Source organism: Hydra vulgaris, chromosome 02, assembly GCF_038396675.1.
Source record: "Hydra vulgaris chromosome 02, alternate assembly HydraT2T_AEP".
In the NCBI taxonomy this organism is placed as follows: domain Eukaryota; kingdom Metazoa; phylum Cnidaria; class Hydrozoa; order Anthoathecata; family Hydridae; genus Hydra; species Hydra vulgaris.
In genome coordinates this window covers 12,095,556-12,119,779 of record NC_088921.1, presented here as the reverse complement: position 1 = coordinate 12,119,779, position 24,224 = coordinate 12,095,556, and the positions used below count along the sequence as shown (strand labels likewise).

At 28.4% G+C, this 24,224-nt stretch overlaps 1 protein-coding gene across 3 annotated transcripts in view; it reads left to right on the top strand.

Moving 5' to 3' along the window:
- The window catches only part of LOC136076745 (uncharacterized), a 54,348-nt gene extending 35,310 nt beyond the window's left edge, over nt 1-19,038 (top strand). The window contains exons 10-16 of one of the 3 annotated variants that reach the window (XM_065790148.1): nt 7,377-7,496; nt 12,873-12,952; nt 13,169-13,235; nt 13,810-13,934; nt 16,714-16,785; nt 16,862-16,928; nt 18,837-19,038. In XM_065790148.1, the coding sequence (XP_065646220.1) occupies nt 7,377-7,496; nt 12,873-12,952; nt 13,169-13,235; nt 13,810-13,934; nt 16,714-16,785; nt 16,862-16,928; nt 18,837-18,883 (578 nt within the window). In that variant the 3' untranslated portion in view covers nt 18,884-19,038. The remainder of the gene's footprint in view (nt 1-7,376; nt 7,497-12,872; nt 12,953-13,168; nt 13,236-13,809; nt 13,935-16,713; nt 16,786-16,861; nt 16,929-18,836) is intronic. The other 2 variants (XR_010636552.1, XM_065790149.1) reach the window with 2 other exon arrangements.
- The last annotated feature ends 5,186 nt before the right edge of the window (nt 19,039-24,224 follow it).

Here is a 24,224-nt window from a genome sequence, read left to right as displayed (position 1 = left end):
TTCTTTTATAAATTAATAAATTTATGAAAGAATAGAGTAAATATACACCTTTTTATTTTTCAGAACTTTTTGTTTTGGTAATTATAAAAATAATTAAATAAAAGTTTACACGTTTTATATAAAAAAAAAGAAAAGAACTATTTTATTATTTTTGTTTATATATTTATAAATAAGTATATTAAAAAAAATAGTATATTATCTATACATTTATTTTTTGTTTATTATTACATATATTTTGTATATATGTAATTATGTACAAAATATATTTTTATATAATTGCGTGTATGTAGTTATTTATAAATATTCAACAAATAGAAAATTATTTTTTATTCAAGTTAGGTTTATTGAGTTCAATTTCATTTAAACTACTAGTATAGTTTATTTACCTGAATATGATCTCACATCTGTAGCAGATCACCCATCTGTTACAGATCTCATATTTGCTACAGATCTCACTTCTGTAACAGATCTCACTTTTTTTAAAGATATCACTCATGTAACAGATTAGGGCTTGCAGTGGCTTGTGAACTTTAACTCTAACAAAACTCAGTTATTTACTATAAACAACTATTGCAATACTGTTGACATTCTTATATTTATGAATGGCAACACTCTTACTGAGTCCTCTTCTTTACGTCTTCTTGGATTATCACTTACTATTGACCTTTCATGGAAACAATCAATTGCATGTATACAATCAATTGCTAAATTAACATTGGCTAAGGTTGCTTCTCTTTATTGTGCTTGCTATTTTCTTACTCCTGGTCCCATTCTCTACAAATTATTTACCCCTGTTTGGAATACTGTTGTCATATTTGGGCTGATATTTCTAATGATGCTCTTTCACTTCTAGAAAATGGAAAAGAAATTCCAAAAATGCTTTTTCATTCGTTTACTGTATCTGTCTCTGCATGCTCTAAAAACTTTTTCTCTAGTTTTTTCCCTCACACTTCAACACTTTGGAACTCTCTCCCATTTTCATGTTTTCCTAACTCATACAACCTACAACTTTTCAATTCTTCTGTCAATACTTTCCTTGCTATATAACTTTTTTTTTTCTTTCTAGGAACTGAGTAATTCCATGTCAATTGAGCCAGGCCATGTCACCATACATCTCAGATTTTGCTGAATTTTATACAGTTGAGAGTACTTAGTAAAACAAGAAATTCTTGAAAATTTTAGCTTCTAGCTCCAAGAGGATCCTGAAATATGATCATTTTACTTTCAACTGATCTTGGCCAGGCCCCTCTTGTCCTCTCAGAACTGAGACCTTTGTATAAAGGTTCCAAGTCACATAGCTTTAAAAATATTTGATATTTTGACTTAAAAATTTGTACCTGACTGTTTTCAGGGTTGAAGAATCCAATGAAATAATCAAAAATATAAAAAAATATTCTAAAGTACCTGTAATTATCAATTTAAATCAATTTAGGCAATTTTTTATGTACCTGATTTTGATGCTCAAGAAACCCACGTGGCCTTGATGATATCAAAAAAAATATTTTACACATTATTCTAAATTTTATGATCTTTCAGAAAACATAAGAATTTTGATCTGCAAGTATAAGGATTTCCATATATGGATAAGGGGGCACAGGCCCCACTTTTTTGTAGCGGAATCTTGCAATACATTTTCCACTACCTTTCAGACTAGCTAGAGCTATGAAAGTTTCTGTATTTTTTTAGTGTCAATAAACGAGCATTTTAAAATTAAAAAAGAGCCCAAGAAACTAGGGGAGAGGGCTGGGGGCATGTGCCCCACTTTTTTGAGCAGAATCTTGAGATGGATTTTTCACTATCTTTCAGACAAGCTGCAGCTCTGAAACTTTCAGCATTTGTGTAGTCCTGATGAACATGCGTTAAAATTGTTTCAGGTCAGATGACCAGATAGTCCATGGGGCTGGGGCACCTGGGACCATGCCCCACTTTTTTTCTCAAAAAAATTTTTTTTTTTTTTAAAACTTATTTAAGATAACTTTAAAACTATTGTCTTCAAATTTTTTTTTAGATTTTCATTTTTAACAACGTTAAACATTTCATATGTTTAACAATGTTATCAATGTTTCCCAAAAATTTGGGAAACATTGATAACATTGCTTCCCAAATTTTTGTGATTTATATTTGTTCCATTTGGTTTTGATCATTCTATGTTCAATAATCTTTTAAAAATGTTTTAAGAAGCTTAATGTTTATAAAAATTTTGATTTGCATGTATAAGATTAAAAACAGTCTAAAGTAATGATTTTAACAGAATTTTATTTTGTATATTTAAAATTTGAATTAAAAAAGAAAAATATATTTTGCTAATTCTAAAATGGTAACAGCAAGTTGTTAACAGAAACAAAAAACATCCTGTCATTACACTTTTTAACATTAACAAATTGAGTATAATTAAACTTTGTGAAAAGGAAACTTTTTTTTTGTCAAAGTAAGATAAAAGAAATCAATCACTGTTTAGTTTTGTATTACCATGGTGATTGCTTAAGTTGCTTTCATTAAATTAATTACTATTGTTTTCTCATTTTTAAATTAATCTCAAATTGTTTTTAGTGTTACAGTAAGAATGGATTCATGTGATTTTGGAAAAAAGTTAAATGATACTTGTCATAAACTAAGTCATTGTAGAAAGATTGATTTAAAGAAATTTGATTGCTATAGAGAAGATGCCAGAGAAAACAGTAGGTAGAAAACAACACATGCAAAAGTGCCTTATTTTATGTAATCTTAAAGAACTTTATGTTTTTTTTAAAACTAAATATCCTCAAGAAGTTATTGGATTTTCTAAGTTTTGCAGTTTAAGACCAAAATGGTGTATAACTGTTGGAGCATCAGGAACTCATTCTGTTTCAAGTTGAAACACAAATAGTTAACTATTTAAAAGAATATCATCCTAAAATTTCAAAGATTCTTTATTTTTCTGATGGCTGTGCTGCACAGTATAAAAATCACAAAAACCTTTACAATATCTGTCTCCATAAAAATGATTTTGACATTGATGCAGAGTGGACATTTTTTGCTACAAGCCATGGTAAGTCACTATGTGATGGTATTGGTGGCACTGTAAAATGATTAACTACAAATGCAAGTCTACAAAGGCCCATAAATGACCAGATATTGAATTGTAACAAAATGTTTGATTACTGTACTAAAAATATTAAAGGGATTATTTTTTTCAAGATTGAAAAAGAAAGACTGACAGAATTGCGCACCACTTTGAAAACACGTTTTGAGCTAAGTAGAACAATTCCTGGAACTAGGAGCTATCATCAATTTAAACCAGAATCTATAGATACTATTAGCTTTAAACTAACAAGTGAAAATGTTCATATAACAGGCATTTTTCTTTTTCTGGAATTCAAAGTTCTCAAAATGACCAGCAAATTAACATTGATGCCTTGAAATTGGGTGAATTCATTATGTGTAAATATGATGCGTTTGATTGGATTGGTATGATCAATGAAATTGATAATATAGAGCAAGATGTTATGATAATGCGCTCATGCACCCGCATGGTCCTTTTAATAAACTTTTCTGGCCATCTAGAGTAGATGAGTGTTGGGTGCAAATTACCAACATAACTTGTATAATTGATGCACCTGTAACAACAAATGGACGTTTTTATACTTTGACCGTCGATGCATCTAAGCTAATCTTAACATTATCTTGACTTTCTTTTTTTTGTATTTTATTTTGTAAATAATGAAGTAAAACGGAACAAGTATAAAGCAATAACAATTTTTGAATATAATATTTTCAAAGTTATCTTAAATTTTGACACATTTATGTGTTTTTAAAAAAAAAAAAAATTTTTTTGGAGAAAAAAAGGGGGGCATGGTCCCAGGTGCCCCAGTCCCATGGACCATCTGGTCGTCTAACCTGAAACAATTTTAACGCATGTTCATCAGGACTACACAAATGCTGAAAGTTTCAGAGCTGCAGCTTGTCTGAAAGATAGTGAAAAATCCATCTCAAGATTCTGCTCAAAAAAGTGGGGCACATGCCCCCAGCCCCCTCCCCTAGTTTCTCGGGCTCTTTTTTAATTTTAAAATGCTCGTTTATTGACACTAAAAAAATACAGAAACTTTCATAGCTCTAGCTAGTCTGAAAGGTAGTGGAAAATGTATTGCAAGATTCCGCTACAAAAAAGTGGGGCCTGTGCCCCCTTATTCATATATGGAAATCCATATACTTGCAGATCAAAATTCTTATGTTTTCTGAAAGATCATAAAATTTAGAATAATGTGTAAAATATTTTTTTTTGATATCATCAAGGCCACGTGGGTTTCTTGAGCATCAAAATCAGGTACATAAAAAATTGCCTAAATTGATTTAAATTGATAATTACAGGTACTTTAGAATATTTTTTTATATTTTTGATTATTTCATTGGATTCTTCAACCCTGAAAACAGTCAGGTACAAATTTTTAAGTCAAAATATCAAATATTTTTAAAGCTATGTGACTTGGAACCTTTATACAAAGGTCTCAGTTCTGAGAGGACAAGAGGGGCCTGGCCAAGATCAGTTGAAAGTAAAATGATCATATTTCAGGATCCTCTTGGAGCTAGAAGCTAAAATTTTCAAGAATTTCTTGTTTTACTAAGTACTCTCAACTGTATAAAATTCAGCAAAATCTGAGACGTATGGTGACATTTTTGAAATTTTCTGGCTCAATTGACAAGGAATTACCCAACTCCCAGCTTAATAGTAATTGCTTGCAGCTTTGTGGAGTGAATCAGAATAATAATTGAATAAAAAAAAATATATATATACCGTAAAATTGCCTAAGTATGTTCACCATGTAATTTCGATCAATTTAAGGAAAAATATAAAAAAAGCATGCCAAACTCAAATTTTACAAACTTTTTTTTATCAAATAATAATTTTAATTAGTTCGTAAATATGAATCTATAAAAAAATAATGTTTATATGCAACCTGCTGAAATAATTCTATAGCAAAACATTAATTTGAAAAAATGCTTACTGTGAAAATCTAAAATAATTAAATTATTAAAATAAATAATTGTATTTAATCTTAGTATTATTAAGAATCACAAAATTAATTATATTTACAAAAAAAAAAATTGTTAATTTTTGAAAATTAACTACTTTTTTTATAAAATTAATGAAATTTTGAAATACTCTAACTTCGGTCATTCATGGATAAACAACGAAGAAGACAATGAGCAGTAATATTGTGAAATGTTGATAAGTGTTGCGAACGTAAAATTTACCTGTAAATTTACAAGTAACTTTTGACAGTTTTATAATGGATACACACCATGGTATTTTATTTGAATAAAAATTTGTTCATAATTTAAAAAGTAACTGACGATTCTTTGAGCTCTAAAAATTATCAAGCTTGTGACTTTTTTTTTGGAGATAAAATTACAGCTTAACGACAATTGATAGGATGGATACTTTGCAAATCCTGTGACAATTGGTTTATTGGGTCTTGCTGTTCTACTATGGTCAACGATACGTAGAAGAATTGCCAATAAACATACAAAGCTCATTTAAAGCAAAGTAGTTTTTTTTTTTTGTTAATTGAGAAAACCTTTTTAACTAAGTTGAAAAATATATTTTTAATTTCATTAACCAATGACGTAGCGTATGTGATAATGACCAAAGTAATAAAATAGTTGGCTAATTACAATAAAAATTAAAAAAACTACTACACATATTTAAAAAGGCCTTTTATTTATGTGCTTCCTTTTGTTTTCTTTGGTGCCCCAAAAGACTTATTTTTTTAAGCCTTTTTTTAACGCCCTCCTCAGTTTATTACTGGTATTACCTGAATTTATATCATAATTTTACAATAAAACAACATTTAAAAAATAGTTTTCATTGTTTGTGGTGTTAAGTTTGTGGTACGTCATTAGTATTTATATAGCGGCCCAACTTATGAGATGGTATTGAAAGTTCGGTCAAAGTAGATGTTTTCATTTTTAATTAAATATTGAGTACTAGTTTTTATTTTTACAATATCAATTATCAATATAACTTTCTCTATGTTTCACAAAAAAAAATTAAAGTTTTTTATTGATGTGTGATAAATAAATGTTCTAAGCTTAAGTGACCGAACTTAGGCAATTTTATTGTGTATATATATATATATATATATATATATATATATATATATATATATATATATATATATACATATATGTATTCTTTAACTATATGCTGTATAATTTAGAATACTTGTGAAATTTAGAATAGATGTAAAGCACTTTTATGCTGCAATTTTCATTAAACTTAATGTGGTGTTTTGATTTTTTTAATTTAACTTAAGACTCTGCGAGGGAAAACTTTTGATCTTTCTTGTTTTTTTAAGTTTAACATCATGTAATTTATACACAATCTTTTAGCAGATTTGATGAAAGTTTTTTTTTTCAAATTTTTTTAATGTTTGAAATGCAAATAGTATGTGCATACATCTGTTTGTATTTTTCTTTTAACTTTATTAGTTGTGTTTATAAACTTTTTTTTAGTTGTGTTTAGAAAAACAGTTACCCTCTTTTTTTTTTAAGTTTATTAGTTGTATTTAAAAACACAGTTAACTTTTAATTTTTAAAGTTATTAGTTATGTTTAGAAGCACAGTTAACTCTTTTTTAGTTAAACTTTTTTAATAAATAGTTTTTTTTCAAGTTTTTTTAATGTTTGAAATGTAAACAGTATGTACATACATCTCTATACATTTTTGTTTTAAGTTTATTAGTGGTGTTTAGAAACACAATTAACTTTTTTTTAGTGGTATCTAGAAACACAGTTAACTTTTTTTTAGTGGTGTTTAGAAACACAATTAACTTTTTTTAGTAGTGTTTAGAAACACAGTTAACTTTTTTTTAGTGGTGTTTAGAAACACTGTTAACTTTTTTTTAGTGGTGTTTAGAAACACAGTTAACTTTTTTTTAGTGGTGTTTAGAAACACAGTTAACTTTTTTCAGTGGTGTTTAGAAACACAGTTAAATTTTTTTGAGTGGTGTTTAGAAACACAGTTAACTTTTTTTTGAAAATATTTAAAAAGACCTAATTAAACTACTATACTTATTAAGTTTCTATAAGAATAAGTACATAACTTTGCAAAGTGGTCCTAGTACCTTTTGCTTTCCAGTTATGGGCAACTGATTACTTGCTTGTTTATCAGAGGCAACTGCTCAGCAAGTTAATGTAAAAAAAAAAAAGTACAGTGCCAGGAAGTTCGTTCTAAAAGGTAACTTATTATTATTTTAATTACTGTTTTATAAAAAAAGAAAATTTAAACTACATTAGTAAACAATAAGTTGATTTTTAGTGTTTGATTTTAGAAACACAGTTAACTTTTTTTTGAAAATATTTAAAAAGACTTTTTATAATATTAATAATTAATTTTAGTGCCCAGTGCTCCTACAAAATTTTGTGTTCTTTTTTCTACGACATCAAAATTGAAACTTAGCTGGGATGAACCTTTGGAAAAAAATGGTGTAATTATAGGGTATGAACTCTCTGTTGAAGGTATAATGGCATTACTCTCTTTTTATGCTTGAACTTTTTTTCTTTTGATAAATATAAATAATAATATAAAATTAAAGCTAAAAAAAGTAAAATCAATATTTTCCATGATTTTTTATTAATGTAAAATCAATATATTCTATGATTAGTATTAATGTTTTTGTTATACTTTGTTTGTATATTTTTATTTATATATATTTTGCCATGATAAGTATTAAGAAAAAGAAAAACATTATGAATAAAGATTTTTTAAGTATAAAGGAACAATAAGGATGACATAAAAGCTTGAGCAGCGATAATAGTAGTATTTGTACGAGAGAGCAAGAAATGCAACCTTTCAACAATGGACAAAACTCTGCATCTAGAAAAATGCTTGGCATCTAGAGTTATCCAACTATATTTTCTATGTATTTTTAGACCTTGTTTATAAAAGAAAGGACGTTATTAGAAGCACTTGCCTAAATATGGCAACAGGGTTCCACACAAGGACGAATAAAAGATTGATAGATGTAGAGAATGGAATCATAAGTAAGAAAATGACAAGCAAAGTAAATGATGAGCTATAGTAGAGACTAACTTTGCAATGATTGAATGTTTCCAAGAGAGTTCAGTTTTTTGAATTGAATTGAACAGTTGATTGAATGTTTTCATGAGAGGTCAGTTAACAAAAGTAAAAGATATTTTGAGAAGATATTAAGTAAAAAACTCAAAAAGAGTGTCTCACTTATTCAAAAAAAAGTGTGAATGAAAAAAAGAGTGACTGAGTGAGTGAGTCAATATAGAAGCAAAATTAAAATATTTTTTTTCAGTAACTGCTCCTATCTGTCACAGAAAAGAGATCTTCATGATGATTTAATGAAGGAATCATGAAGGAAATGTCAATGAATAAATGAAACATTGTGTAACATCATGAATGAAATGAAACATCATGACGAAAATCTCAATGAATAAATGAAAAAAAATTTGAAATGAATAAGTGTGTTGTTTATCACACATTTATTATTTCAAATTTTTATAAAACAACTTAAATACTGTGGTTAGAAAAGAATGATTCAATAATTTTGAAATTTTTCTGAGATGCATCTTATAAAGAAAGTTTATTGAGAAAACCAGCATCAAAAACCTTTATCAAGATACATGATAAATATCAAAAGTATCATATCAAGATATCAATCAACCATATCAAGAGAGCAACCAAGTGGCAACACCCTTGCCTCACTTTATCAATGCCTTACCTCGCTGTCTTATACCTAATCTTTTTATCTTTTTATTACTATGGTTACAATGAGTCAGCAGTAAAACAAGAAGATTAAAACCATTCATTTATTTCTCAATTCAGATAGCAAATAGTTAAATAATAAATAAATAATATTCAGGTTTAAGTTTAATTTCAGAATTAAATTTTTAGACTCAAGATGAGATTTTAGAAGTATTTTACTGATAATATTTTAGTAATTAATAATAATAGTAACTAGGCAGCAGTTAGAAGAGACAGAGCCATCACCAACAAACGTCTCAAACAACATCTTTAACTTCCAACAAGGCTGGAAACAATCACTATTAAGTTGGGAGCTACTAGAAAAAAATATAGAGTTATATAGCAAGGAAAGGGTTGTTAGAAGACTTTAAAAGTTGAAACTGAAATGTTATTTGAAACAATAATAGAGTTATATAACAAGCAGATTGACAGAAGACTTGAAAAGTTGAAGGATGTATGAGTCAGAAAAACATGAAGATGGGAGAGAGTTCCAAAGGGTTTAGAGTGCAGGAAAAAACAAGACAAATAAAAGTTTTTAGAGCATGCTGGGACTGATACAGTAAAAAGATTTTGCTGAATGGCGAAAACAAGAATAAGTTTTGGTTGATGGAGCTTGAGATGATAGCTTCTAGTATTTGTAAGAAAGAGATTTGTAAAAAAGAAAAGAAAGAGACTTTATTACTTTAAACTTTACTTTAGAAGAAGCTCAAGTTTAGCAGATAGAGTCCAACAATGCACTTTGTCTAGAAGAGAAAGAGCTTCATTAAAAGAACTAGCCAAAATATGACCGCAGTATTCAATACAGGGATAAATAAGAGATTTGTAGAGAATGGAACCATTAGTAAGAAAATGGCGAGCACGATAAAGAGAAGCAACCTTTGCAGATGCTATTTTAGCAATCAGTTGTATATATAATTCAATGAGAGGTCAGTGAACAATAATCCAAGAAGATGTAAAAAAAAGGACTTAGTGAGAGGGTTCCCATTATCAATTTAGCAATGTCGTCAGTATTGCAATAATTGCTTCCAGTGAATAACTAATTTTTGTTGGAAATTAAATGGAATTTAAAATTCACAAGCCACTACAACCCCCAATTTGTTACAGAGCTGAGATCAGATTTAAGATCAATTGCCTGTTCCTAGCCAATGAAAAGAGAAGATTTTTTGTCAAGGCAGGAGTATAAAGTTAAATCATCAGCAAATAGAGCCACTTTAGATTTAAGGTCGTCAGAACAACAATGTAGATAAGATACAAAACAAGAGCAAGGATTGAACTTTGAGCTACCCTTGAAGTTACTGGAAATGAAGAAGAGTTCTTTTTATTGTTCATCGAGGATTACTATAATAAAATGAATAGAAAAAAATGATTTGATAATTTCAAAATCTTTCCCAGATTCACCATGTGAAGCAAGCTTGTGGAGAAGACCTGCATGCCAAACTTTATTAAAAGCTTTAGATATTTTAAGAGCAATGGGCTATTGCTTTAAATTGCTGCCTCCATCTAATGCACTATAGAATCTTTCAATCACAGCAGTTAGCAAGTCAGCAATAGAGACAGAAGATCCAAAATTGTATTTTCTGACAGAAAGTTATTTTACTCAAGATAAGATGTTATAAATTTGTTAATCAATAACTCAAAGACCTTGCTAATGACAGATAGAAGACTGATTGTACAATAGTTAGAGAGGTCATGATGTTCTCCAGAAATTTTAAAAATTTTATACACCACTGAGAAATTGGTTAAAAATTTGCTTTTTAATCTATTTATGAAAATTACGTAGACTAATTTCTAGTTTTTAACAACATTTGAAAAGAATTTTTAAAAAATTATAGAATCAGGGTTGTTACTGGTCTTGGAAATCACAGAAATGTCACGGAATTTCATTTGGTCATAATCTTGGAACTTTTTTAATATTTAAAAAACCTTACAAGATTTAGTTTGAAATTTTCACAATAATCTTATATGAATATGTAAAATGTTTTTTTTGTTTTTTTTTAATTAACATTAAAAAAAACCAAAGTACTCTGCTATTTTACAGCTGTTGATGGAATCAACCTCATTGAGAGCTACCACAGAGTTTGGGAAACCTGACTACCAGCCGGCGTCAGAACCATAAGTTATACAGCAGTATTCTTTTTAGGAGATAATAGAATGAGTTGACTTGTCATAAAAACAGAGACACAAACAAAACCCATGAATTGAGTCAAAAAGATCTAGCATTCAACATCCTTAACTGGAAACAATACATTATAAACACATCAATGCCAGGCTAAAAGATGAAGAAGGGGTGCAAGGCTTGTCAACAAATAGAACCTGTTTACCTCTTAAACTTAAACCTTTTTGCCGAACAACCCTTGCAACAACCCTTAACAACGCAATTTTAAAGTGTATTTTAGAATAAAATTTGATAACATAATTAAATAATTTTTTTTTTCTTCTTCAGCTTGACTAATATAAAAATTATCCAAACGGCCAGTTATTATAATTTTTGCATTAGCTATTTTTCTTGCAACTTTTGCTTTCTCTTTCTTATCTTTTTGGATGTTTCAAAGTCTTCTAGTTTCAAAATGGCCCTTACTTTTTATAATCTTTTTCTGAAACTGGAACTTAATTTTTGGGAAGAATTTAACTAAATTTAAGAGAAAGTTTTTCAATTATTAACAAGCATAAAACTAAAATATAATAACACAAAAAAAAACACAACGACAGCAAAAAAAAACCCTGTTTGCTTTCTTCACAGAGACAAACATAGTACTTATTAGAACAACCCTTGCAACAAACATTTCTAATGGGTAATATATAATAAAATTTGATGACATAGTTAAAGAATTAAAACTTGACAGAAACTGTAAAATTTGTAGTCAGTTTTGTGACAAATTTTTTTGGTCATACTTGTTTATAAATTCTAGATTTTTGTATGTGTATTATTAGCTTCAAACCTGTCATCACAATTTAAACGAGGAAGATAAGATGTAATATCTGCACGCAGATATATCAAATAATTTTAAAATGTTTTTTTCTAACCAAGAAACACTAATTTTATGTTTTGAAGCTTTAGTATGAAAATACTTTTTGAAATTTCCAATATGTTATTTCTTAGATGTTTCTTCTTTTTAAGTGGTAGATTTTTTTAAGGTTTTAAAATGACAGGATAATCAATTTTCTTAGTTAAAATATATTATGTAATTTAAATTAGTAAAAATATATTATGTAATCTTGTCAAAGTACAATATTATGTGTACTTTTTTTTGGTGGCTGCCATTCACATTATGCATTTTAAACATTTAAAATAAGTCTGAAAAAAGATATTTAATTAATATAATGTAAAAATTCAGTATCTCAATATTTTATCAATGATTTACACATTTTTCATTTCTTAACATATTGCAAAACTTCTGAAGTTTAAATCATTAAAAAATAGAAACACATTTTAGAATGGCACTTATGATGTTAATTTATTAAATGACGTGCAAAGTTTTGTATGTTATTTAGTTGTTTTAAATTTATGACGTTTAAAGTTTTATATGTTGTTTTGTATTTCATAATATTTTAATAGATGCATAAAACTTATTTTGTTTTTCTCAAAAATCTTTCTTTAAAGTATATTTATTTGCTGATAGTTCAATGTTTATAATAGATGATCTTAAATGTAATCTCTCTTCTGTGTGTTTGCAAATACTGGTGAATTTTAGTACAAACAAAATTTTTTTTACTGCTTGTAATTATTGCAAAATTTTTAATGTTTTTATTTTGATGAATGAATACTCCACTACTGACCACTTGTCAAAACCATGTAAAAAATTTTCTATCAACTACAAAGTTGCTAAAGTTACATCTGCTATTATTGCATCTCTTTTTTGTACTTTTTATTTTTTCTCCTGATTCCTGATTACCTCTGATTCTGATATCTCCATCTCTTGATTTCTGATTACCCCTGATTCTGATACCTCCATCTCCTGATTACATTTGATTCTGATTCTTCTATTTCCTGATTCCTGATTTCCTCTGATTCTGATACCTCTATCTCCTGATTACCTCTGATTCTGATACTTCCATCTCCTAATTCCTAAGTACCTCTAATTCTGATTGATTTTTTGGTTTTAATTTTTTATTTTTTTAAGGAAAACCAATAAGTATATTTTTAAAGGCCAAAAGCTATATAATGACACATCTACAATCTTCAACTCAGTACAACTTTGAGGTATTGAGATATTCCAACAATTTTTTTAGTTAATAATAATAAATTAACTACAAATTAATAAAATAATTGCTTAATATAAATATTTTAACTTTTTCCTTGTAAATTGTGACTGTTTATTGATAATTTTAACATTAGTTTTAAACTAAAAAAAAAATTTCCTCAGCTTACATAAAATAATTTGTTAAGGTATATAATATAAGCAGCCATTTTGTTTAGATACGTGCTCTAACCAGTGAAGGCAAAGGATTAGCAGCTTATTTGACAGCAACAACAAATACTCTTGGTATCTTTTGTTATAATTATTTTATACATTAAGCAAAATACATTAAGTATAATTTAATATTTCTAAAATGCATTTCCACATCTTGAAAGCAGGATATAGGCACTAGGCATGATATAAGGCGCAGGCACAAGTAGCACAAGCTACTTGTTGATACCCTATAAAGATATAGGGTACTATAAAATTATTTAAGTTTAAAAAATACACTGTACAAGGAAGGCAGGGTGACCAGCAGTCCTTAAAAACCTGGAAAAGTCCTGGACAAACACACATTTTAGCAATGTATTTTGGAAATCCTGGAACTTTTTTTCTTAAAAAGTTCAATATTTCATTATCGTATTTTTATCTTTTACAGAGTGAAAAAGATAAAAACATGCGAAGTCAAGTTGTTATTAGTTTTGCATACATTTATACTGAATTTAATAATTATGTATTTTCTGTAATGCAAAAAATTTTTTCTTTAGTGTTACTGTTAGTATTATTAACATCTACTATTTTGTTATTTTTCAATTTCACATTTTTTCATAAATCAAAATATTTTATTAGATAATTGTATTGTATAAGTTTTTATTATTAGATTATTTTGCACCCTCACCTCCTCAATTACATGTTCATGGTAAAACAGAGATTTTTATTGAGTGGGATCCTCCTAAAAATCTTCTTGGCAGATTAAATTATTATGAACTTAGAATGGATAACATGGTTTGTTGTTGTTGTTTTTTTTATGTATTTCTACTTTAATTTGTTCTTAGTTTGAAATCTAACAAGAAATTCTCTGATTCTTAGTGACACTAGTCGTGACATGAATTAAAACTTTCTGATAGAAAAAGAAATTTAACATTTAACAATGGAACACAGCGGCTCTTAAAGTTTTTTGCTAAACATGCGAGGAACTTTATTGTTACTAGACTCTTTGCTTATGCATGTTTCTTTGTGATTTTTGTCACCATTTACATTCCTTCTTATTGTTGTTGTTTTTTTCTTTTCCTCCCAACAAATAGCCATATTATGCTTAGAAGTTAACTATGAAGTTGAAGAATGCTGAAAAGAATGAAACCAAAAGTAGTAAAGAGAGTTAAAGAAAAAAAAACTGTTGATAGAAGTCTGTAAATTAAAAACTGTCGATAGAAGACTGTAAATTAAAAACTGTTGATAAAAGGCTATAAATTAAAAACTGTTGATAGAAGGCTGTAAATTTAAAACTGTCGATAGAAGACTGTAAATTGAAAACTGTCGATAAAAGTCTGTAAATTAAAAACTGTCGATAGAAGACTGTAAATTAAAAACTGTTGATAGAAGACTGTAAATTAAAAACTGTTGATAGAAGACTGTAAATTAAAAACTGTTGATAAAAGGCTATAAATTAAAAACTGTTGATAGAAGACTGTAAATTAAAAACTATTGATAGAAAACTGTAAATTAAAAACTGTTGATAGAAAGCTGTAAATTTAAAACTGTTGATAGAAGACTGTAAATTTAAAACTGTTGATTGAAGACTGTAAATTAAAAACTGTTGATAGAAGACTGTAAATTAAAAACTGTTGATAGAATGCTGTAAATTAAAAACTGAATTGTTTGCTAAGAACTTTTCATCAATATCATCTCTTGATTCCACTAGTTGCATTCTACCTGATATAACTATCAAACAGGTTCATCCATTGCTTGACATTCATATCACTCCAGCTTCTGTATCAAAAGTGATTTCCTGATTAAACTTTTCTACAGCTTGTGGCCCAGACAACATACCTAATATAGTCTTGCAGATGTGTTCTCCAGAGCTGTCGTCTATACTTTCAAAACTATTTTACAAGTGCTTATCAGAGTCTTTTTTTCCAGCTTTTTGGAAAGCGGTATCTGTTATTCCTATATTCAAAATTTCTGGAGAGTGGTCTGACTCGTCTAACAACCGCCCCATTAGTCTTCTTCCTATCAAATTAAGGTTTTTAAATCTCTTATTAAAAAAACGCTACATCTCTCATCTTGAATCTATTAACTTTCTGATAGTAATAAATTACTTTCATCAATATAGATTTTGATCTTCTCGTTTTTACAGCTGATTTGCTAACAGTAATAATCATTAGGTTTTATCGTGCATTAGATAGAGGTGGAGAGGTTAAGGCTATTGTTTTTTAACATTTCTAAAGTCTTTGATATAGTTTGGCATGCTGGTCTTCTCCATAAGCTTTTTTCTTATGGTGTATCTAGTAACATCTTTAAGATTATTGAGTCCTTTCTTTCCAATTGTAGTATAAAAGTAATCCTCAATAGACAGCACTCTTTATCATATTCTGTATCTTTAGGGGTTCCTCAAGGTTCAGTTCTTGGCCCTATACTATATATTTTTAATTTACATTAACGATCTTTCAGATATTCTCACATCTAAGGTGGCATTGTTTGCTGATGATACTACCATTTATTCTTGTCTTGATAAGTAGCCTACACTTTCTGATTGCTTGGAAGGGGTATTTGAGCTTGAAAAGGATCTTACTTCTACTACAGCATGGAGCTCACAGTGGCTGATGAACTTTAATTTAAATAAAACGCAATTTTTTTCAGCCAATCGTTATCGCAGTAATTTAGATCTTCTTATATATATGAGTGGTAATGTGCTTGATGAGTCATCTACCCTTCAATTTCTAGGACTAACTCTTACTTCCAACCTTTCTTGGAAACCGTATATCAAATTCATTGCAAAATTTGCATCTGCTAAGGTTACCGTGCTTAACACTTTCTGACTGCGGATTCTAGTCTTTATCTCTATAAATCTCAAAATCGTCCTTGCATGGAATACTATTGCCAAATGCAGGTAGTGGTATAGTTTATACGGTAGTGGTGTAGTGGTAGAGTGCTCGCTTCATAAGCAAGAGGTTCCAAGTTTGATCCCCACCACATTCCTGGTAGTACCGCGCTCAACTTGTTTCTTGGCGCAGCAGCCTTGTTTGTCAAGGTTTGTGTTTTGGTGTTATAGAGTTGAGAGAGGATTATAACCACAATTAAGTAGCCTCCTTGTCTGTAGTGGCCTTCTAGGCCTTGGAGAGGTGAATGAACAAAAAAAAAATCATGGGGCAGATCTTCTAATGATGCTTTTTCTTTTTTAGACAAACATTGTAAACATATTTGAACCTGCTCTTGCAGCCAACCTCCAACCATTATCACATTGTTGATAACAATGTTATTTTTTTCTGTAATAATCTTCTTAAAACTTTTTAGATTTTCTATTTTTTGGAAAACTTTTATGTGCTTTGTTTCATATATCCTCTTGTATTGAATGTTGTTTTTTTGTTAGCAAATGTTTTTCCTCCTCATATCATTATTTTTGTTTAATACTTTTTTGAATATATATTTATTTATTTGATTTATGCTTTAGAATTAAATTTATATATAAAAAAATAATATAAAAATTAATAATATAATAATATAAAAATAATTCAAAACAATTAACGAACTGCAACTATGAGTTAAGTTTAACATTTATTTCCAGGTAATATATAGAGGCATTGACCGCTGTTTTACTGCGCAAGCTCTTCAGCCAACTAAAGTTTATAGCTTTACAGTAACTACATTTAGTTATATTTGAAATTTGTTTTTAGTTTTAAATGTTATTCTGAAGTGAAAATATTAAATTTCAGGTTTCAGCTTGGATGAGTGAGGGTAGATGCGAAAGTTTACCAAAAACACGTCGAATAAGCAAGCAATGTAAGTTGCTTCAATATATCCAAATATTAATAATAATACTATTAATATGGCTGAAAAAGTAAAAAAAAATTTTAGTTCGATATCAGATTCGAATTCTCTAACTGTTCCTTTACGTGCTTTCATTTAGCAACCTTTCACTTGAAAACCTTTTCTACACACATTTTGGTGTTATTTTTAGTCAAATTAACCAAATCTTTTTATTCTTTATTCGTTTTCCAATGTTGTTGTTATTGGTGATTTTTATGTTTATCAAACTCATTGGCTTGGCTCTAGACTTTGCCGGCCCAAAATCTAAAAATAAGTTTCATTCAAATCTCTTACCCAGAAGAAAGTTGACAACTACAAACTGGAATGAATTTAAAAAGCGTTTATATACCTAAAAGTAACATCTACAGTAAGGGTGGCCAAAGTCTTTATAACAAAGGGCAAAAATAATAATTACAAAATAATTTAAGAAGCAAAAAAGTTTTATTTCAAGAAAAAGCAGGCTAAAATTTTTTACAATAATCATTTTTACTGAAGCAAGTTAATTAATGGAAGTGGTGAATTTGACCGGCTAAAACTAGTTTTTTGATGTCTTGGTTGGTTTTTGAGGGATTTTTGAAGTATCAAAGTGTTAATATGATTATCAGTCGTACTTATATTTGTCTTTTTATGTAGTTCATTGTAAGAATTATAATTTCACAAATATTGTCTAAACCAAATTTCTGGTCAGGGTGACAACATCAGTTTTTGCTGTGTCTAATGACATCTGTCTCTCAACACCTGTCTCTCAACATCTATCCCTCAACATCTGTATATATAATGAGGTATAACTACATCTGTCCAACAACATCTGAAATTTCATTGATGTATCATAACATCTGCGTATAAAGTAAATGATTACTACAGATATAGTTACATCTTTTCAATTATGTTAAGAAAAACTACATCTGTACAACTACATCTGAAAACTCTGAAGATGTAGTTACATCTTTTAAATTATATCAAAAATAGCTACTTGATTTTATAAAATTATTAAATTATAATGCATTATTTTTACCAGATATAGTTACATATATGGTTTTTTTTTCAGATGTAGTCACATCTGGAAAAAATTATTAAATAATAATGCATTATTATAACCAGATGTAGTTTTATATAAGATTTTTTTCAGATGTTGTCGTTGGACAGATGTAGTACCACAGTTGTTGTTGGGCAGATATAGTACCCAAATTTCCAGAATGCTTTTAGGAGAAATAGATGACAGAGTTCTTGATCATGTCTGTCACCAATAGCTCACCAGTTTGTTTTTTAATCTTGTGTGGTTTTTAATTTCTATGATCAGGGTTGGGGTCAAATATGTATTTTTATTTGAAATTGTATTTGTATTTGGTAGTTATGGGCTAAATTGGCGTATTTGTATTCATGTTGTATTTGATTTAAAAATTTCTTAAATATTTTTATTTGCATTTGATTGAAATGTATTTCTTACAGTGTTTTTCCCACCGTAAACAAGGTTGATCAGTGTTTATTTGGGAAAAACCAAGATATTTGTTGTTTTATTACTCTTCATCTTCTAACACTAAAATAAACTAAAATTTAGTTTTTAATAGATATTTGTTAAAGGTTTGTTTTAATTCTTCTATTTAGCATACCATTTTATCAATATTGCATTAATCTAACTTAAAAATTTTTGTATTTGTATTTGGAAAATGCCGATTACATATATTTGTACTTGAATTAGTATTTGGAAATCTGAAATTAAAGTATTTGTATATTCGATAATCAAATTATTTGAATAAAGATTTTGTGAAAAGTTCAATTAAAATATTAAAAATAAAGATGTAAAAAATATTAAAGATTTAAAATGTTACCAGGTAACATAAAAAAATTAAAATTTTAATTTTTTGTTTTTTTTTATTGTAGCTACGCCATCGTCTATTTTAAAAAGAAGAATCTCTCTCAAAGAGTAATTTGAATCGCGATTCAACTAAATGTTAGTATGTGACCATATGCAAATTGTAAAGTTAAAAAATTTAAACTTAAAATTATGGTAAACATAACAATGGCAAAAGTGTAAAATAAAAATGTTTGTTAAATATATGTGAATAATGTTTATAGTTATTTATATAAAGTTTATGTTTTTACAAAAGTTTTTTTCGCAAGATGGTATATTGCAACCTTAAAATGCCTTAGGAATCCCAGCAAAAAAACAGAGAAATAAAGAGGTCCGTTCCAAAAAATTCGTAAAGCTTATTTGTTATAGACGCATTTTAGCTAAATCGGGAAGATCAGTTGCAAAATAATTTGAAACCAATTCCAAATCTATCAGAAAATTGGTTTAAACAAACTTATGGATGAAAGCTAATAAAAAGATAGTTATCTTAGGGCTGACGACACGGGTTTCTAAGTGGAGGGGCACAATCGTCAATTTTTCAAAAAGTCATCTATATCTAGAATTTTCTCTGAAAAAAAAAGGGGGAGGGGTCGTTGTCGTTGGCTCTATTATCTGCTGGTCTGACAATCAGAAATAGGCTTAAGCGATTAAGAGATGAAAGTTGATAAAGAAACAGCACCACCGACAACTTGTTTTAATAAAAAGTTATTCCTGCTTAAGCGCCCTGCTAATTGACAAAATGATTGAGTTTATAGAGTTAGTTTGAGTCCCACGTTATGTAAGAACTTTCCAAAATGCATCAAAGGTGATATTTTTTGGTGCATTTTCCAAGGGCAAAAAACTTGCATTAAATTTTTTAATTTATATAATAATTTATTGATAAAGAAGTTAAATTTAAGTACACTAGTACTTAAATTCAATTTTTACCATTTTTCTTAGAAAAGTTGACATATCATACATTTGGTGGATTTAATTATTTATTTTTATATTTAAACACGTCATCTATTATTTGGCTTATAGGAAATCGCAAATTTTAATCGTTTATATCAGTTTTAAACATAATTATGGATTATTGTTGTTAATTGGTGTCAAAAATGACTCATTGCTCATTTTTGACACCAATTACTAGAAATTTTGACACCATTTTTAACACCAATTACTAAAGAAACCCAATGCAAAGAAACCTAATGGGTTTCTCCAGTAAAAAATAAATGTCTCATTATTTTTGTGCTTTTATGAAAATTAGTCTATTTATTGTGATGACTAATAGTTAATTATGTCATAAATTGACATTTTTATCCATAAATCTTTTAATTTATAAATAAAAGATTGTTTTGTAGTCATTTAGTTGCGTTTCAACAATTTCTGGTGAAAAGTCGATAGTGCTCTTGAAGATTTAGTGTGTTTTTTAAAGTTGTACTTTTATTTACAATGGCGAAAGAATATTGGTCACCTACAAAGCAATGCAAAGCTGTTACATTACGTGGAGAAGGTTATTCGTACATGGAAATCGCCAAAAAGTTGGGGAATGGAGCAACAAAATCTGGAGTGAGGAAGGTGTATGAAAGATTTAAGGCAACCAATACCTTCAAAAATACGCCAAAAGATAGAAAAATAAAGAAGACAACTGCAAACGATGACAGGATGATAATGAGGCTTGCACTTAAGAACCGAAGAGCAACTTCAGCTAAAATTCAAAATGATTCAGAGGCCGCCGCAGTTTCGGTTAGTTCAAGAACAATTCACCGAAAGCTTTTTGAAAATGGTTTAAAAGCAAGAAGACCCAGGAAAAAACCATATTTAAACAAAAAACAACGAAAGAATCGTTTGATTTGGGCAAAAGAACTCAAGGAGTGGACAAAGGTAGACTGCGCAAGAGTTATTTGGAGTGATGAAAGCAAGATTTCCATTTTTGGAAGTGATGGAATTAAGTATGTGAGAAGAAGGCCCGGTGAAGGTCTTTTACCTGAGTGCACATTGGTTACAATAAAGCATCCCATAAGTGTAATGGTGTGGGGATGCATGACCAGAGATGCTGTGGGTTGTATCCACATTGTGGATGGTATTTTAAACGTCAAAAAATACCAAAAAAAACATTTTTTGTAACAACAGATTGATGATTTGTTTGAAGGTAAAACAGAAACCTGTGTGTTCCAGCAGGACAGTGCAACATGCCACACCGCAAAAACTGTCAAAAATAAACGTTTTGAAGTGGCCTGGAAACAGTCCGGACCTGAACCCGACAGAAAACTTGTTAGGAAAGAAAAACCTGGAAACAAGCGACAACTAATAGAGGCCATATTCAAGTCCTGGTCTCACGTGATCAGCACTGAAGATTTGGGCAATTTAGTGGACTCAATGCCTAGTAGGATTGCTGCAGTAATAAAAAATAATGGATATCCAAGAAAATATTAATTTTTTTTTTTGTATAAGCCATTTTTTTAATAACATGTTTTGTTAGCTGTAAAACGTAAATTTACCATAACTTGCCACTTTGTCATTAAATTGTTCTATTTTTATATTAAAATTGTGAATTTTACTCAAAATTTTAGTTTTTTTAATCTAAACACATCAAAAAATAATGATCAATATAGAAAACCGCATAAATATGGGTTTTTTTTTTTTAAAAAATACACCAAACTGAAGTTTTCATATATTTAAAAGGGTGTCCATTCCTATGGCCGCTAGTGTAGGAGTTCTATTTTTGTATTCTATTTTGTAAAACCTCATACTAATAGAATGTTTGGCGTTCATCTATCAAGTGCATTCAGTAGCAACTACTTTACCTTCGGAATTTTCATTGATCTGTCAAAAGCCTTTGATATCGTTGATCATAATATACTAGTAAAAAAACTTAGTAAAAAATAACAGTTTACTTTAGTTCAAAAGTTATTTGACAGATAGAAAATAATTTATAGTGTATGAACAAAAACAAACATTCCCGTCTGCCGTAACTTGCGGGGTTCCCCTGGGCTCTACTTAAGGACCACTGTTGTTCTTAGCGTACATTAATGAATTAAATTTAGCAACAGACCTTTTAAATTGTATTCTTTTTGCAGATGACTTCAATCTTTTTTATTCCCACAGAGTTATTAATACACTATTTGAAACAAGAAACGAACAATTATTGAAAGTTAATGAGTGGTTTTTTTCATTACCTTAATTATTTTATTACCTTTATGACGTTTGCTAATTTATTTACGTTATTTCTATGGCGTATATTAATTTATTTACTTTTTTATTTTTAAATCTTAATTTAAGTTTTTAAATTTTAGGAAAATGATAATATCTTATTTATTTTTTCTTATTCACTTGATCTTACTTTTTCCTTAAATTTTGATTCTTTAAATTTTTCTTTAAATGACAACGAAATGTTATCTATTTTACTTTTATATTTTTTTTAATGAAAGGTTTGTTAACTATAGATATTTAAATATTAAGGTTTTTGTAAATACGTGAGAATGGGGCTCGGTGATGAGGCTAAATAAGTCTTCTTCTTGCCTCGCCAATATTTATTTTTATTTATATGCTTCGAAACTGTATATATTATTAAACGGCAAAAAAAAACAATTAAAAAATAAAAATCTACTTTCCATCAGAATTTAGCGTCCAAAAATAATGCAAAAACCGTTCAAATAAAAAATTTCCCTTGTTTCACTCCTGTTTCATGGCCCGCCAACAGTCCAGATTTGAACCTATTGGTTATTGGATGTTTTTTATGTTGGAAAAACTAAAAAATGTAAAATGCAATAACTTAAATGATTCTAAGGATTTACTAGTCAAAATTTGGGATGAAATCCTTGACGGTATCGGTATTGTCATTTGTTATAAATTTTTCAACAGAGTTCATATGTGTATCAAAGAAAAATGAGAAAAATTTAAAAGAAATTAATTTTTTATATTAAATATTAATGTAAATTTCAGAAAAATAGTCATTCATAAATAAAAAAAGTGCTCTAATTTAGCAAACACAAAAAGTATTTGACATTTGTAAATATATTGTAAAATACCATAATAATTAAAAAAAAATTTTTAATACTATAAATGGGTTGATATATAATATTGGTATTATTATAAAAAATGTAATTTAACTTAAAAATTTAGTTAATAAAAAATTTTTATTTACTAAATTTTTAATTTCTTCGGGTCTGTAGTTTTTCATATTAAATTAAAACGCCTACTTCATTTAATATGCAAATTTTTTTTTTTTTTTTTTTTGTAGTTATTTTAGGTGCTTCCAGAAGTCCTTACGGTCTTTTCACAGAGCACCGCGGGAGAGCATTTAACAGGAAGTTCATGCCTCCTTCCGTACCAATGTCTTTTGTTGGGCTAGAGCTGGCGTCGAACCTAGGACCTCTGGGTTCTGAGCCAGAACTCTAACCACTGCGCCACGGCTGCTCAAAAGAAAAGGCTCGAAAATTTTAACTTGTTTTGAAAAACTACTTACTCAAGAGGAAATTTAAAGAAGAAAATAAAAACGATAATTTAAAGGAGGAAAGAAAATATGTTATTTTTTGCTAATGTTTGTTTTTTGTTTAGAATAATTGATATAAAATATCAGAAATGATATATGATATCATTTCTGCTAAATCTTCAGCTTTAGTTTTTTTAATTATTGGTTTCGCATAACAAGTAGATTAGGTATTAGACAGATGCTGAATTTACTTCTTCATGTAGAAATAAACTGGTTAGTAATTTCAGCAATTCTATTTTTATTCTGGAGTTTTAAAAGATTATCTGGTGATTCTGAATCGATTTAAAGTCATCAAGATTATGTAAATAGCATTGTAAGCAAGCAATAATATAATTTCTTTTTTTAGTAATTCTCTAAGAAACAACAGTAAACAATTTTTGGCTGATGTTAGTTTTTTGTACTCCAAGAGTTAGTAATAAGAACAATTTAATTTTATCATTTTTTGGTTCCAAATATTGGAGCCAAAATTTGGTTTCAAATTGGAGCCAAATAGTTTTAAAAATTTTTGATTTTTATCAAAATTGGAATTTTTCTTCTGTCAAAAATAAACTAATACAAGTTATTTTCTCAATAAATAATAAATTCGAGTTCTTTTGATTTCGTTTCTCTTTTATTAGTGTTATCTAAATGTAATTAAAAAAAATATATATTCTTTGTTATTGTTTTGTTAAACGGTGTTTTATAATTAAGATACCTTATCTTATTTGTACGTATGTTTTCTTAAACGGTAATTTCATTTCATTTTATATTTTTTTGAAATAATTGGTTTATTATTATTGTATTATTAAACGGTTCTCGGTGACAGGATCTTATGATCCTCTTCGAGTTTCCATGTTTTCATATATTATATACGCATTTTACTAGAAAATATCTTTAAAATACTTAAATACTTGCTATATATCAAAGTCTTTATAATCATATTTACAATATGGTTGTATAAAAA